Genomic DNA, 17,267 nt, shown 5'->3' with positions numbered 1-17,267 from the left:
CTCATTTGTGTTTTCAACTAGCCTGGGTTGAAATACAGCAGAATTGGTGGAAGTTCCCTGTGTTATTTCCCACAACTTGTTTTGTTAATAGGTTAACACTGACCTTTTTGAGTCTCTAATAGGCAAATAACCAGGCAGTTCCAAAAGATCCTTCTTCATAATGTCCTATGTCAGTGGCTTATATGAGCAGTGAAGTTCTGTATCAACAGACCTTGGCCTGTCTGTAACTGGATTGTAAGCATGAATCTTATCAGCGCAGATACATGCTAAAGACTGAGTATGAGATTTAAATGACCTCACATGTAAAGCAGGGTTTCAGATAATACAGATCTAACCTATTTCTAGGTTAGATCAATACTGACAGTGATCCTTTTAAACTCCTTAATGACAGTCGAGGGGTCCTGAATAAATAACCCTAGTTTGTATTATTTAGGATGGTCCAGACATTGGAAAGGGTACATGTACTCAGGTGGTGCTGAGGTCCCCATGATGCTCCTTGAAAATGGAAGGGATGTTCTCTGAGGAAGAGGAGATAGCTCCCGTGAGTTCCCTATATGAGCTTCCTGAGCTAGTGCACATGAGAGAGAGTGTATCTAGGAAAGGAAGAGAGGATATAGAGAGCTGTGCAGACGAGAAGCAGGAAAAGAAGGTGAAATGGCAGCAAGAGTTGGCAGGTGGAGGGGCAGTGCACAGAAGCCAAAGGTCGAGCAGGGGCTTCAGTGTGCCCAAAGGTGGGCTTTGCAAGGGTGTCACCTGGGTGGGCTTTGCAAGGGTGTCACCTGGGTGGGCTTTGCAAGGGTGTCACCTGGGTGGGCTTTGCAAGGGTGTCACCTGGGTGGGCTTTGCAAGGGTGTCACCTGGGTGGGCTTTGCAAGGGTGTCACCTGGGTGGGCTTTGCAAGGGTGTCACCTGGGTGGGCTTTGCAAGGGTGTCACCTGGGTGGGCTTTGCAAGGATGTCACCTGGGTTTAGTTCGGGGGAAACAGGTTGCTGCCAGTGACTTTCTTATCAAAAGGCAAGGCTTGGATAAAGACATTTCAGAGTTCTTTCCTAAATTATGACAAAGGAGATACAATTTTAGGATGCCTTATTTATAGCTTAGTATATTATGGAGTTCCTGGCATTCTGATCTGGGGCAGTTATAAGTACCACAATTTGTCACAAAGGACAACACCTTTTTTATTTTAAGTGAGAAAGAAAGGATAAAATTTAGACCAATTGATTCTTGAAAGCATATCTATGAATGAGTCAGAAAAAGTAGAAGGAATGAGACCTTTCATCTGTCACATTCCCCAGATGTTCTTTGAAGACAACAGAGGCCCCTGTTGCCAAGGGTGCGACCTGCTCTGATCTGGCTTGACTCTTGAGAATTAGAGAACCTCTCAATTTGAAAAGGGAAGCCTGGTTTCAGTTCAGAGCCAAACATACCTGGTTGATAAGGCTGGATTGACCTTGAAGGAAAAACACAAACTGAAACTGTTTATTAGTTAGTAATGAGGAATTGACCACAGGCTGGGGCAATCACACCATGCTGGAGAAAGGAAAATCCTGGATACCCCTCGGACCAGTCTAGCTGGAGGGAGAAACAACATTCCTAAACAACATCAGCCACGGGTTCTCCTCACTGCCCCAGAGATTAGTAGCAAATGCAAGGGCAGGGAAAATGAAACATGAGAAGATAGAGTTCTTAAAATATTTGTTGATTCATCCTGGATGTTGACAGTGAAAATGATCCCAGAAAAAAGTCAAGGTGGCCCTTTACCCTTAGGGACTTACAGTGGTCATTCTCATTTTTCTACTGCCTTTGCATTTCAATAAAGAATGATCTTAGCGGGGCTGGCAAGATGGTTCAGTGGGTAAGAGCACTGACTGCTCTTCCGAAGGTCCTGAGTTCGGATCCCAGCAACCACATGGTGGCTCACATCCACCCATAATGAGATCTGACGCCCTCTTCTGGTGCGTCTGAAAACAGCTACAGTGTATTATGCTGGAGTGAGTGGGACTGACCTGAGTTCAGTTCCCAGCAGCCACATGATGGCTCAAGGCCATCTGTACAGCTACAGTGTACTCATACACATAAAATAAATAAATAAATCTTAAAAAAAAAAGAATGACCTTAGCCAAGATCCTTTCATTGCAAGTTCCCTAAGAATCTCACAGCAAATACCATTGACAGGGAAAACACATGCACCACATCCCTGTGCAGCTAGAGTGGCTCCAATCCCTGTGCAGCTAGAGTGGCTCCTGCTTTCTTTTACTTTACTAGATTTACTAGATGTCCCATTTGAGACATCTTCAGAGCTACCCCATTTATTTCACACACCAAATGAGAAAGGGGAGATTTTCCTATACCCTTTTAGTATGATTTGAGAGTCACTGAAATGATATATATGGATAATGCCAAAGAAAGTTAATTGCTTAGTCTCCCTTGAGGAGCCTCTCCTACAGTTGCATGTATCTTTCTTTCTTCTGAAAGTAAGCGATGATCCCAGAAAAAATTCTAGTCTCTTTACCTTGACCCTTGTGTTTAAGCCTATATTAAAATCTCTACTTTACTATGCTGGCTAGTCCTGAAATTATTTTCATCTTCAAAATCATGAATTTTACTTTAGCCTGAGTTGGGGATCTCTAAAAGTCTAGAACACCCAAGGCTGCTGAGGTGGCAGTGTGGAGCTGTAAGCCTGATGATAGGGTCGGGGAACAGGTATTTGGGCTCCACAGTCAGCCTAACTTACTGCTTGCAAGTTTTTTGTTCAGTTTTGATAGGAATCATGTACAAGTAAAATACAGCTACATTGTTATTAATAGTTCTGGGCTATGAGTGTTAGAGACTCAGCCTTTAGTGTTAGCTCTCTCCAAAGCAGATAAGGGTTAACACCTCTCAACAGCTTCTTGGAGAACTTGGAAGCTTTCTGTCCGCTAGCTGTTCTCGAGAGATAGCAGCCCTTTTTGTTACTGGCTTTCAATATAATTCTCTCAGCCTGCTCTAGACATTTATGTAAGAAAAGTAAAACCATGAGAAAGCAGCTTTATTAAGATCTATGCTACATCACAGTACAATATACTATGCTGCTGGGAGTGTAGTAAATGGGATGGAGGCTTGTCTGGACTGACCTGAGGAGAGTGAGTGAGAACAGTGCTGCCTGTGCAGACAATAAGGGAAGCCACGGGCATGCATGCAGTCTCCTTTCTGCTGCTGAAGGAGACTCTAGCATAGGGTTGCCAGTCTTCGTAGGCATGCTAGGCTTGATGCTGGTGCTGTCTGAGGATCAGAGTGGAAACATTCAGAGTGGCTGTAGAGGTAGGGGAGAGTATCATTTAGGAAAGTTTCAGGACACTTGAAACTGCTGTAGCCATCATAAAGTCTCCTGAACTAGTCCGGATGTAGCCAAGGTCTTGAGCAGTCCTCTGAATAACTGTGACGCATATCTGCAAGCCTGGCTATGCTCCAGTGTGGCAGCTATCTCCAATAGCTAATCCTAGAGGAAAGGCAAATCAGTTTACCCTAGCCTAGGTAGCATCAACTATCAAAGATGGAAAGAAGAAAAGGAAGTGTACACCTTGGGGAAGGGTAGGATACTATTCTGTCTCATCGCTGCTTTGTATAAATATTTAGCTTATGATAACAATGTATGTAGTCTTTGGAACACCTATATACAAAGACAGTCTGCCAGTCCACATGTGATTAGAAAGCCTGGAGAAATGTGAGAGAAAGGTACTGAGTTTTGCAAAAATGTTGGTTTTCACTGTGAAATAAAAAGGCTTTGTATCTATCGTAATATGAATTTATAAATTAGTGTATAGTCTAATTAGGGACATGGAAATTAAAAATGAAGACTATACAAAAAAGAATGTAGGATAGAAACAAGTACATAAGTTATGAACTTTGAATTAAATTTGTAGGAAAGTGGTCCTGGACAACACAAGAATGTTTGGGAAGAGTGAATGGACAGGGTGCAGGATCTGTCTCCCAGGCAGGCCATGCCTCTGAACAGAGTGTGAAGATTTAGGCAACCACAGTGAACAGAGAGTGATGTTCCTCACTCCATCCTTCGCCCTCATTACCTGACTTCTAGTCTTTTCCCATGAACCCATCCCAACATTCAACCATAACACCTGTCTTCCATTTGAATGCTTTGTATTATAGCATCACATTAAAACGTTTTGTGTCGTAACATTCAACACCATTCACAAATTTGCACATACCTCCCATTTCATCTCTAGTCACCTCTCCAGCCATGCACTACAGACTCTTTGTTCCAGGTGTGCCCTACTCATTTCAGAAGCTACTAATATCATGTGGGTTTGGGGTACTTGGGAGGTGGCTCTTCTTCAGATATTCTGTAAGTAAAGGATTTTGAAGACACTACAAATTTTTTAAAAATAAGTTAATACTTCAAATATACATTTGATATATATATTTGGTGCATGATAAAGTGATAACAGCTTATGCCTGTCTCTGGTAAAATATAGTATTAAATTTAATCTTTTTCAACTTTTGAAAATGTAGCTACTGGGGTTGCAGAGATGGCTTGGTAGATGAAGCATTTGTCGTGCAAGCATGCAGACCAGGGTCTGGATCACCAGCAGCCATGTAAAAGTCAGGTGGGGCAGCCTCCTTCTAACCTCAGTAGTGCTCATGAGGCAGAAATGGGTGACTCCTGGAGTCATCTGGCTAGATGTACTAGCTGAACTAGTGATTTCTGGGTTTAGCAAAAGGCTCTGACTCAGTAAATCAAAATGGAGAGCAATCAAGGAAGACTCCTAACATCAATCTTTGGCTTCTACAAATACATGTGTACAAATACACATGGGTACACATACCTATATGTAGAGAGAATTTTGGCATTTTTTTTAAAACACAGAAATATTATAAGAATATGTTTTAGTTTTAATCCCAGGTGTGGGATATGGAGATGTTTCAGTTTGTCCAAAGAAGCTATGATTTGCCTCATGCTCTAGCAGGGGCATGATTTTGCCAGCCGCAGTTTCTTCAGTTGTGTGACATTTGGAATTCTGGGGACTTTTCAGAGGGAATGTAAATGCTACGGCCCCAAGAGGTGGTGTGGGTTGTTGGTTAGATGTTGATTGGTTGCTGTTTGTTGGCTGTTTGTTGGTCTTGGTTAAGTAGTTTCGTACAAGGAAGAAACAACAGCAAGAAGAAACTAGATATCCTGAAGGCAAAAATCAAAATTTCCCCGAGGAAGCCAGGCGGTGGTAGCACACGCCTTTAATCCCAGCACTTGGGAGGCAGAGGCAGGTGGATTTCTAAGTTCAAGACCAGCCTGGTCTACAGAGTGAGTTCCAGGACAGCCAGGGATACACAGAGAAACCCTGTCTCAAAAAAACAAATCAAATCAAAACAAAACAAAACAAAATTTCCCCAAGGAACTCGATGCTCCTAACCAGCAGGAAGTCGTCTAATGATAACATCACCCCCTTTCTAACTCCCTTTCCTTTCTTTTATATCTCTTTTTTCTGTCTTTCTAGGGTTAGGGAGCTGAAAGGATGGAAGAAAAAGGGTGGAGAAGGGCGGAAGAACCAACAAAGGTACAAGAGACAGCTACACCTGAGCTCATGTGCACTCTTACATGTGCAAGCATGCAGACACACACACACTTACATACCACGCAAATATACATATGCAAACAATGTAGCTCTAGTAACTGGGGAGATAGTCAGTTAGTTAAAAGTGATTGCTATGCAAAAATGAGGACGTAGTTAAAAAGCTGGGTATAGAACCAGGTGGTGGTGATGGTGGCAGTGCATACTGTGGATCCCAGAAGTTCAGAGGCAGAGGTGGTGGATCTCTATGAGTTTGAGGTCAGTTTGATCTATAGAGTGAGTTCCAGGACAGCCAAGACTACCACCAACAAATGGTATCTCAAAAAACCAAAACAAACAACCAACAGAACAAAACAAAGAAACAAGCAAAAACCAAACACTGGACAAAGTGGCAAGCACTCGTAATCTAAGTTCTGGGAAGACAGAGACAAAAGGAGCCCTGGTCTCTCTGGCCAGCCCAGCCTAATCAGAGAGTCCAAGATTCTAGTGAGAAGACAAGGTGGACAGGTCTTGGTACACACAATGTAAGACTGACCCCCAGGCTCCGCCCACATCTACTAGGAAAACCACAGGTACAGTTCACATTGTATTCAACTGCACAGCTGTGTTATAAATAAAGTCGGTTACCACTGAGCACTCCAACCCTTTCCTGAGCTCGGATCCATTTTTGTTTTTCTGCCTCAGAGTGTTGGTTCCCAGCCTCTCTTGCTGGTTAATTGTGCTTAAAATTCCAACCAAATTGAAGACTTCAATCCATTATTTTCTTCTAGGCAGACATCTGTCATTTGCTCATTGCAATTTATAAGCTGCTCTTAGATTTTACTTTGCTTACCAGTTGATTATATAATCGCTCTCAATAGTTATGAGCGGCTACCAATCCAGAATGTGTTTTATTTTGATTCTATTTATAGCACTCTGTAAGTTATCAGGTCATCAGAATAGATTCCCAGAATCTTCTACTCAATAAGCAAATGTGGAAAATATTGTAAGACATATGTGATTGACTGCCAAGTCAGAGGTTAGGAATATAATTGTTTTTGTGTCATCTCTAGGTGAAAATCCAGTTAATTCTGCAGGTAGACCAAGGCATCATGATATAGGTAATTCTGCATGATTTGGTCTTTCTGTTTTCTCTTTCTGCTGAGAGGGTACTTGTACTGACTGTTTTTGTGTGTCAACTTGACACAAGCTGGAGTTATCACAGAGAAAGGAGCCTCCCTTGAGGAAATACCTTCATGAGATCCAGCTGTAAGGCATTTTCTCAATTAGTGATCAAGGGTGGGAGGGCCCATTTTGGGTGGTGCCATCCCTAGGCTGGTAGTCTTGGGTTCTATAAGAAAGCAAGCTGAGCAAGCCAGGAGAAGCAAGGCAGTAAGTAACATCCCTCCATGACCTCTGCATCAGCTCCTGCTTCCTGACCTGTTTGAGTTCCAGTCCTAACTTCCTTTGGTGATGAACAGCAGTGTGGAAAAGTAAGCTGAATAAACCCTTTCCTCCCCAACTTGCTTCTTAGTCATGATGTTTTGTGCAGGAATAGAAACCCTGACTAAGACAGTACTTAGGATGTCAGGCTTTGCTGCAAGCATCATGACCAGTGCTGTCATCTCATTAACCTTTCTATCAGATATCTGTCCTGGGCACTCTTATATTGTGGTATTTTGTTTGAGGCAGAGATTTACTGTACAGCCCAGCCTGGTATCTTAACTCACAATCTTCTTGCCTCAGCCTACCTCCCACTTGACATAGATGGTCTGTTAGCCTCTTGGTAGATATCTTTCAGATTCCTGACTTCCCAGGAGTAGAACCTGTGCATGATTGCTAGTTGGGTGGGGTCCAAGATGCTGAAGTTTTCAAGTCAAGCCAAGGCTCAACAACAACCAAAACTTCAGAGCATGGTAGCTGCCAAATGAACAGCTTCCCATTGCCCTTCTACCATGGGTGGTCACATTTGCAGCTGTTCTAACTGGATACATCTCAAGAGATTCAGGAAACTTTATCTCCCAATGAGCCTGATTCAACTGAGGGTAGAGACCATCCAAGCCAAAGAAATCATCATACCTGCCCTGAACTGAGGCTTTTTTTCTGGGAGACTGGACTGCATCTGTGTGCTCTGAGCATTGTGATACAGTTGTGATCCTACTCATGACCACTGGGTTAGCCATGCTAACATCATATAACAGTTATAAACTTCTGCTTGCCTCTGTCACTCACTGCTATTCCTAACTTTGAAACAGCTTTTGTAACTCAGGTAGGGCTGAAGCCCCTCTCCAGCCCCTGGCAGCTAGTCTATGTGTGCAACTAGCTATGCAAAGATATCTTAACCTCCACAGGAAGCCATCGCTGATTTGTTTTACTAGCTGGGGTTATTTTCACAGTGGCCACCATCAAGTGAATTGTCAGGGGTGTGCATTTTACAGTGTCAGTCAGTGGCTGTATGACTTAACTGGACGCCTACGTTTTAGAGGGTTTTTGTCAGTGATGGAGCAGAGTGGAGAAAGGTGGGTATGCTTACACTTGGTATACTTAGGAGTTTGGGTTGCAGATCATGGAGGGCACGGTCCTTTTTTGCAGTATGTGTGACTTTTTCTAACATTGTGCATAGTGTCTTTATTTTTCATTTAGTCTCATTCAATAGTGTGTGGTGCTTTCCTGTATCAGCTATCTTCAGGCATAGGTATAATGTGATATAGGGCTTAAGAGAATTGGTTTGGATTCAGATCAGTGAGCAATGTATAAAAGTTTATTATAATTTTTGGCCATAGGCAAGAACCAGTAAAATTCTGTAAGAACTGGAACAAAATAAATCACAGCCACCACCAAGGTTACCTTCCTTCTAAGAAATGTACTGGATCAGTAGAAACAAAGATAATAATAGGCCTTAAGCAAAGATGAAAGACTTAATGTATGTTAGTATCTTTTGTATGGCAAGGATTTGGGTTAGTGACCTTTTGTGTCTTGAGCGAGTGGAAAGTCAAATTCTAACCTGAGTTAAGGTAATGTGTAGCTTAGAAAAGTGTGCGAAAAGTAAACTTCTCGTCTTCAGAAAAAGCTCAGAATGTTAACATGTGATCCAGACGCTTCTAAGTATCGCTAGGTAGACAGCCTGGTCTTGAACTCACGAAGATCCTTCTGCCTTGTCTCCATTGTAATGGAATTAATTAAAGGTGCTTTCATGAAAAGACAGTCTATAGGGTGTGAGTTTAAGGGGCAAAGCCTTGTTCAAGTACAAAGCTCAATCACCGTTTCCTTCCCATCTCTCGTTGTCAACTGAGGGGGTCAATAAAGGATCAGACAAAGAAGCTCAAGACCTAAGAAACAGCTCCTGCCTGTTTGCAGAAAACACGGGCGCGCAGGCGCGCGTCCTGGGAACAGCCGCGGGGCATGCTGGGCCAGCGACTTCGGCCCGTTGCTAGGAGGCGGGGACGCCGGCCCTCCCGGGACCCGTGTCGCAGTAGGCCTGGCTGGCAGATCGAGCTGAGCGAAGGCGGGTTTGTCTTCCCCCGGTGGCCCGCGCCTGCTGGGCCGAAGACTCTCGACTGCACCGGCCTCGAGGAGAGATGGAGCCTGGGAAGGTCGGTGTGCCGCGGGGCCCGGCCCGCGCCCGCGTTCCCCAACTCTTTCTTGGCAATGGAGACCGGGTTTCTCCTGGGCCTGAATTTAGGAAAGAGCTGGAGGCGGAGTTTGGGTCGAGGTCTCAGCTCTGCTGATGCCTGGCACTTCTTAGCTCCAGGTGCGGTTTGTGGAGGAGTTTCTGGACTCATCCAGAGACGTGGCTGAGTGTCAACTTAAGGAAGGCACAGGACTCCTGAAAAAAAAAAAATGCCGAAAGGTGAAACATGAGTCTCGTTAAGGTAGAAGGTTGTTGATTTTAACTCTGGTAGGTCGTATATACCAAAAATCCGTCTCTTAGGTTTTCCGATTTGGTGGAATACAGGTTTTTTAAAGTATGTCCTTATGATCCTATCAATTACCCATGATAAAATCTATGCATTACCTTAGGGTCTGTTATAAGGACCCTTGTCTGCTTTAATTAATCTGGGTCTTTCCAACTTTTGGTTTACTGGGTAAAAGTTTGCCCATTTTGTTGATTCAAAGAATCACCTCGTAATTTCATTGATTCTTTATACTGGTTTGTGTTGTTGTTACAGTTTCTTTGATTTCAGTCCTGAGTTTGATTTTTTTCTTGCCATCTACTCTTTTGGGGTATTATTTCTTCTTGTTTTTCTAGGGCTGTCAGGTGCATCATGAAGTTACCAATATAAAACCTCTTAACTTTGGTAGGTCGTATATACCAAAAATCTGGGTTTCCTTTCCTTCCTCTACATGTATTATTCATAGGTTTGATCTTTTCATAGTGTTCTGAGTTTCCTGGATGTTTTTTGCTCCAATTTTATTTTAGGTTTAACATTTTCTTTGACTGAGCTATCCATTTCCTCTACCTTGTTTTCAGACCTGAAATTCTCTTTCGTGTCTTAATGCATTGGGGAGGCTTACCTTGAGGTTTTTGTTTGAGATCCTGAATCTTTGAATTACAGATTTATTTCAGTTTGGATTTTTTTTAGTGATTCTATTTCTTCATATCTTGAATTGTTTTCATTATTTCTTTTAACTGTTTGGTTGTATGTGCACATATGTGTGCATGTGTGTGTGTGTGTATGTGTATGTGTGTGCATGTGTGTGTGAGTGCATGTGTGCTCGTGCGCACACATAAGTGTCTGTGTGTTCACAGTCTTTATTAAAGCTTTTATTCACATTCCTCTTTAAGGTCCTTGAACATATTTGTAGTTGCTGTTTGGAAACTCCTATCTTATGCTTCAGCTAAATTGCTTTTCTCATTGTCTATGATAGAAGGTTGCTGGCTTCTGGAGAAGGCATATTGTCTTGTGGTTCATGTTTATGTTTTGTACTGGGACCTAGGCATCTGGAATTCAGATATTTGAAATGGTTCTTGGTGTAGATATGCTCTTGTCTCTATATTGTGGGTGTTCTGTTCAATGGTTGCAGTTGCACACCGTGGGTCCTAGCCAATATTGGTAGCTGTGGGGTTCCTGGTGGAAAGTGGTTCTAGTTCCCAGCCAAACAAGGTGGTTGTGGAGTCCTTGGTAGAGAGCTGTCTGTGGGTCAATGGGGAGTCACAAAGGGGTGGAAATGGGGTAGAAGGAAAGGGTGAGAGGGCATCAAGTAGAAGTAGGGGGACCCTGAGTCTGTACCAACAGGCCACGTGCTGGTGGATAGAGGTGGACTGGGAGGAGGGACTCCTCTGGGCAGGCTGGAGCAGAACTAAATAAATCTACACAGGATGAAATTGATGACAGGAAGAGGGAAAGGGCAATATATATGGGTCACTTGGACCTGAGTCCCATCCTAGTGCAGTCATTGTGGGATTCCCAGTAGTGAGTTTGCTGGTTGCTGGGGTCCCAAAGGAGAGGGATAGGCTAGAAGAAAAGGCTAAAAGAGGCCTTGGGGAAGATCAAGGGGGACACTGGGTCTGTGGCAAAAGGCTGAAGCCCTAGGTGATGGAGGTGCTGCGAAGAGGGTCATATTGGGCCTTTAAACATGAGTTCTAAGAACATGGGCTTAGTTCCTGACAGTTTTTTGTTTTTGTTTTTTAGGATAGGGTTTCTATGTGTATTTCTGGCTGTCTTGGAACTTACTCTGTAGACCAGACTGGCTTCAATTCAGAGATCCACCTGCCTCTGTCTCTTGAGTACTGGAATTAAAAAAAGACATGTGCCACCATTCCAGGTAGTTCCTCACACCTTTGAAGCAAGCCCGTTACTAGCTGAGCTACTTCTCTAGTCCCCATTACTTGTCTTGACAGGTTTATGAGATCCAAATAGTGTATTTGACTCAGTATAGCATCTGATGTACATTAGATGCTAAATGAAACCAGGTCTTCTTCCTGGTTTCTATTTCATATGAAAAAATCATCTTAAATTTAATTGTTAAAACATCACTGATCTTTTTATTTTGCTCATGTTTTTTGTGGCCTGGGAATTGGAGAACACATATGGCTTAGGCAGCTTAATTCTGCACCTCTGACATCTGGGGTTTCAGCTAGGCAGATGCGGGTTTGGGGCTTGTACATGATGACTCACATTCTGGCCACAGAGCTGACCCTGTGAGGCCTCTGCTCTGCTTAGCTGGAACATCTGCACATGGCCTTTCTCCCAAAATGCTACTTTCCTTCTTTACACCTGAGCTGCTGTACTAGGTAACTGAAGGAAGGCCAAGTAGGAGACACATTCTTTGGTAGTCACACAACATTCTTCTGGCCTAGGATGGGCCAACCATAGCAGAAGCAGCAGAAATCCCAGACTCTGTTTGGGAGGGGATAGTTTACTGTGGCCTATATAAAAAAATGGTTTCTGGCTGTTTGTTTAAATAAAAAAAAATATGTGTATGGGTGTTTTGCCTGTATGTCTGTCTGTGTACCACATACTTGCCTGTTTTCTGAGGAGGCCAGATACTGAAGTGAGAGCTCTTGGAACTGGAGTTATACAGTTGTAAGCTGCTGTGTAGGTGATAGAACTTGAGCACTGGTTGTTTTTTTTTTTCTTTTCTTTTTTTTTTTTTTAGAAAGATACCACTGCTCTTAAAAGCTGAGCCATCTTTCTAGTCCACATCTGATATGTGGTCACAGAATGCTTGCCCTTGATCTGTTAGTTAACTGCCATTATAACTTGGCTTTCTTTTTTACTTGGTAATAGTAGTTTTTGAAATAGCCAAATAAATGGGCCCTGTAATAATTATGGATCACTTTAGTGAATAATTTAAACAAACCTTTACTTGTATCTTTTCTGTTTTCTTTTGAGACAGAGTATCCATATGCTTCTGAGGTTGGCCTTAAACTCTATATCCTCCTGCTTTTTCTACCCAAGTGCTGGGATTACAGGTGTGGGGCCCATTCTTGCCCTGTGTTTGATTCAGCTTTCATTTCAATAGAAAACAAAACTAGACAATAAAAAATATTTTCTAGTTTATTATTTTTGATACAAATAGTATAATGAAAACACAAAATTTGTTAAGAGATTTTCTCCTAAGACCTACTTATATTGCCTAAGCTGGCTTGGAACTTAGACTCTTCCTGCCTAAGCTTTCCAAGTGCTAGGACAATGCTATGTGCTGCCGTGCTTGACCTGATAATCCTGTCTTTGTACTTTGCTACTTAGAGAAGAACCAAAGATGATACTTGGAAAGCAGATGACCTCCGAAAACATCTTAAGGTAATATATTTTAAAGACTTGGCATGGGAGTCACATGAAACTCCATGGGCTTTTGGACAGTCACCAGGCTCACAGCCCTATATAACTTTGCTTACAAGAAGTTCATTTCAGAGGCATTTTTGCCTCAAAGAGGAAAGTAGGTTAATACTTCTGCAATATTTTAGGGTGTGGTTCTGCACTGGGACTGAGGTGCCCTGTGTATAGCCCAGTCTGCTAGTCCCACCAGTTTGAGTTTTGTGATTGAGATTTAGTCCTCCTGAAAATGTTATAATAAAGATCTTAATTAATTAATTAGTTAATTAATTTTAAACAGGATCTCCCTCTGTAGTCCAGGCTGGCCTTGAATTGAAGTGGCTGATTCTCCTGAGGGCTGGAGTTATTCTTGACACTCGTGCTTGGCTTTATTGTTGTTGACATAGGGTCTCACTGTGTAGCCCTACCTAGCCTGGAACTTATACAAACCAGATGGTCTCAAACTCACAGAGATTCACCTGCTTCTGCTCTTTGAGTGCTAGAATTAAAGGCATGAATCACCGTGCCCAGCTGGCTTTATTCTCTATGTAGTAACCAAAGTGGTTCTTGCTTCAGCAACGTTAAACTACAACTCCATTATGTCATTCTATTATAGGTTATTATATTTTATTGTTTCAATTTTTTGCAGTACTAAGTTTGAACTCATGTTCGTGGGCTAGGCAAGACTGCTGCTGCATCTTGCCTCCCATATACTTCAGGTTGATTTGCCAGTCAGCACATACATTGGTTTGTAGTTACCAGTTGTAGAAATGTTAGGTAGAACTGCAGTCAGTATGCTAAGAATATTCATCAGTTCTGCCTTCCATCTTGCTGGACTGAGAGGGCTGTTGTAGCCAGTGATTTTTAAAGTGCTGTAGATGAGTCTTTCTGTCCAGATAGTGACAGTAAATGCATGTGTGCTTTCATGTCAAGGAAGATCTTCCTGTATTGTTCTAGGCTGTACAATCAGGTAGTCCCAAGGAAGAGAAGAAACTCAGAGAAAAGAAGATGCACAAGGACTCAGAGTTGGGCACTCCTGAATACAGAGAACACAAGAGCAGGGACCCAGACCGAGAGGCCCGGCACAAGGAGAAGACAGCTGAGAGAGACCTGTACACCTCCACAGAACATCCTCGTGGAGAGAGAGACCGGGAGAGGCACAAGGAAAGGAAGAAAGATGTGAAAGACCGTGAGAAAGACAAGCTAAAAGAGAGACATCGAGACCAAGAAGCAGAGAAGGCTCATAGTAGAGGCAAGGACAGAGAGAGAGAGAAAGACAGACGGGTTAGGAAAGAAGAGCTCAGGCAGTCCATGGCCTACCATGACCTCCTGGGTCGGGATATGCGTGGCCGGCAGATGCTGGAGAAAGTGGAAAAGAAAGTTCACACAGGTGTGTCTCTGCATCACGGACTCTACCTATAGTGTCACCTAGGCTGCTTGTTAGTTTGCTGGCTATATTTCCTTTGCTGTTAATTGATTGCTCAGTTGACTGACTGATGTGTGTGAGTGTGTGTGTTCATGTGTTCATGTGTGTGAGTCACCAGAGTGATGGTGGCTCACCCTCTTAGCTGCCACTGCTAATAGGCTTCAGCTTCCTGCCAGACGTTACCTGTGAGGCAGATCTCTACTTCCAGGGGCACATAGACATTTACCCGCTTGTCTCAATGACAAACTGGGAGAGGGGAAGAACTGTATCTGTTTCTGAGCCTGCCATATTCCTCTTCCACTTTAAGTTTAGATACTGGCACTTGTTACTCTTGAGTTTGGAGAATGTGTTTTAGTTGAAGAATGTTTTATGATACAAATTAATGACTGTATGTGCAATAGTAAATTCTACAGCAAGTTATTAGGTGGTCTTCTTGGTAAGATAAAATTTGTGAATATTAAAAATATGCTGTTGTGTTTTTTTAGCAAGTAAAGTACGAACTGAGGAAAGAGAAAGGAGAGATGAAGACTCTGAGAGAATAGATGAAGAGAGAGAAAGAAGATACCGAGAAAGAAAGGTGAGGCTTGCAAGCCCAAGCCAGCAGAGCACTTGGGAACACCGTGCTAACCGAAGAAGGAGATAAAGCTTCTGGACATTTTCTTTTTTTAAAAATACACTTTTAACTTCTAATTGACATGTAATAATTATACATACTTACAGGGCACAGTGTGACACTTCAGTGTATACATATAGTGTTTAATCTCCACAATAGGATGATTGGCATGTGTGTCACCTAAGACATTTTGTCTTAGGTAGGGTCACTATTGCTGTGACGAAACCCAATGACCAAAAAACAACCTGGGGAGGAATGAGTTTATTTGGCTTACATTTCCACATTGTAGTCCATAAGCTAAAGGAGTCAGGAGGAAACTCAAGCAGGGCTGGAACCTGGAGGCAGGAGCTGATGCAGAGGCCATGGACGGGTGCTGCTTACTGGCTTGCTCTGCCTGCTTTCTTGTAGAACCCAAAATCACCAACCCAGAGATAGCACCACCCACAATGGGCTGGGCCCTCCCCCATCAATCACTAATTAAGAAAATACCCTACAGCTGGATCTTATGGATGCGTTTTATCTGGTGAGGTTCCCTCCCTTCAGATGACTCCACCTTGTGTTGAGTTGACACAAGACTAGCCAGGACACTACTTTTTTTAATTTTTATTTTTTTAAATCCTCCTGGGCTAAAGAACATTAGAATGGATTCCTCCTATACACTATGTGGGTGTTTACTTATGGAAGTTAATCACCGTTCACTAATTACCACTTGTGTAACACTTACATTCTAGTGACTAGTCTTGAGTTTACTTTAAAAAATTAACTCTTTGTCAGGCATTTATGTTGCTTTCTTAATTTGAGGAATCTTTTATTTTTATAAGTAAGTGCAAATTATAGCATAGATAACTCTGTCCTTTGGTGCACAGACTGCTTAATAAATCCTCTTTTTACTATATGTAACAGTTGTGATGCAATAGTTGTCTGGGTTTTGTTATGGGTCCTTTAGACTTACCTTTTTAATTCCCATAGTTTATTTGATCTTAGGTAGTGATATGCCTTTAAAGCTGAGGGCCACAGTCAGACATGTTTCTCTAGAAATACTCTCCTGGGAGAGATAAACAGGGTGGACTAGAGTTGAGGAGAACCAAGGAGGGAGAGTCCATAGACTCTTCTGTGTCTCCAGACTGGGTGGAAGGAACACAGAGAGTCAAGGCATGACTTGGGTGTGGAGTGAGCCTCGGCTAGGCCGGACTAAGTCAGGCTTGTCCAGGGTCTGCCTTGAAGGCTCCCAGATGAAGTCAGAGCTGGAATACCATCATAATAATGGTCATGACTTGTGTCATGAGTGGCTCACTGAACTTTAGCGGTGGTGTTGGGATGAGGAGATGGCTAAATCATAGCCTTTCCTTGCACAGCTCCTTGCCTGGGTGTGAATGAGCAACAGTTAAGAGCCAGTGACAGGCCTTGTTGCTACATGGAGACAGCATCTTTACACTGTTGGCATTCACCACGGGGACTGGTTTCCTAAAGAAGTCACAAAGTCTCTGCAGCAGGGACTACAGGGCTATGGAGCTAAAGGTGAGGGAACAAATTAAGAATGTGGTGGAGAAACAAAGAAGGCAAATGCTGTTTATTTTGCTCTGTGCCTGTATTAGTTTTCTGTCACTATAATAGAACATCCAAGGAATTCAATATATAAAAAAGAAAGGTTGACTTTAATTCACAGAATGGGAGCCTTCAGCCTATGACTGGTTGACCCTGTTGTAGAGAGGTAGCACATTGTAGGAATGCACCACAGAGCAAAGCTACTCACACCCCATTCAGGAGTAGAGAGGGGAGGGAGGGACAGGAAGATGAGGCCCACAGTCCCCTCAGCCTTTCACATGGCTGCACTCCCTCAGGTTCACAGTACCTCTTAGCAGTGACATCCTGGAGGCCAAGCCTTAACACAGGGCCATCCAGACCCACATCCTGAGGAATCTGGATGAGTTTTAGGTCAGATAGAGGGCATCTAGGCTTAGATGATCTTGCTTTGTAGTGCTTGCTGTTTGTGTGAATGAGGATTATTCTTCTGGATCGAGGAATTTAGGGAGACAGAGATGTGATTTTCTTTCCCTGTAATATACATAGATAGCACCATGCCACTGTATTACACACAGGCAGCACATGTCACTGTGTTACACATAGGCAGCACATGTCACTGTATTACACACAGGCAGCACATGCCACTGTATTATACACAGGCAGCACATGTCACTGTATTATACACAGGCAGCACATGTCACTATATTACAGACAGGCAGAACATGTCACTGTATTACAGACAGGCAGCACATGTCACTGTATTACACACAGGCAGCACATGTCACTGTATTATACACAGGCAGAACATGACACTGTATTACACACAGGCAGCATATGTCACTGTATTACACACAGGCAGCACATGTCACTGTATTACACGCAGGCAGCACATGTCACTGTAT

General features: G+C 42.9%; 1 protein-coding gene across 1 annotated transcript in view; it reads left to right on the top strand.

Annotated features, from left to right (window-relative positions):
* Window positions 1-8,956: 8,956 nt before the first annotated feature.
* The window catches only part of Wdr60 (WD repeat domain 60), a 51,363-nt gene continuing 43,052 nt past the window's right edge, over window positions 8,957-17,267 (top strand). The window contains exons 1-4 of the mRNA XM_031356168.1: window positions 8,957-9,136; window positions 12,737-12,790; window positions 13,760-14,192; window positions 14,714-14,805. Of these exons, the coding sequence (XP_031212028.1) occupies window positions 9,122-9,136; window positions 12,737-12,790; window positions 13,760-14,192; window positions 14,714-14,805 (594 nt within the window). The 5' untranslated portion in view covers window positions 8,957-9,121. The remainder of the gene's footprint in view (window positions 9,137-12,736; window positions 12,791-13,759; window positions 14,193-14,713; window positions 14,806-17,267) is intronic.

This window comes from Mastomys coucha, unplaced genomic scaffold, assembly GCF_008632895.1.
Source record: "Mastomys coucha isolate ucsf_1 unplaced genomic scaffold, UCSF_Mcou_1 pScaffold6, whole genome shotgun sequence".
In the NCBI taxonomy this organism is placed as follows: Eukaryota; Metazoa; Chordata; class Mammalia; order Rodentia; family Muridae; genus Mastomys; species Mastomys coucha.
Note: the sequence above shows the minus strand (reverse complement) of the source record. Positions and strands in the feature narration are given on the sequence as shown.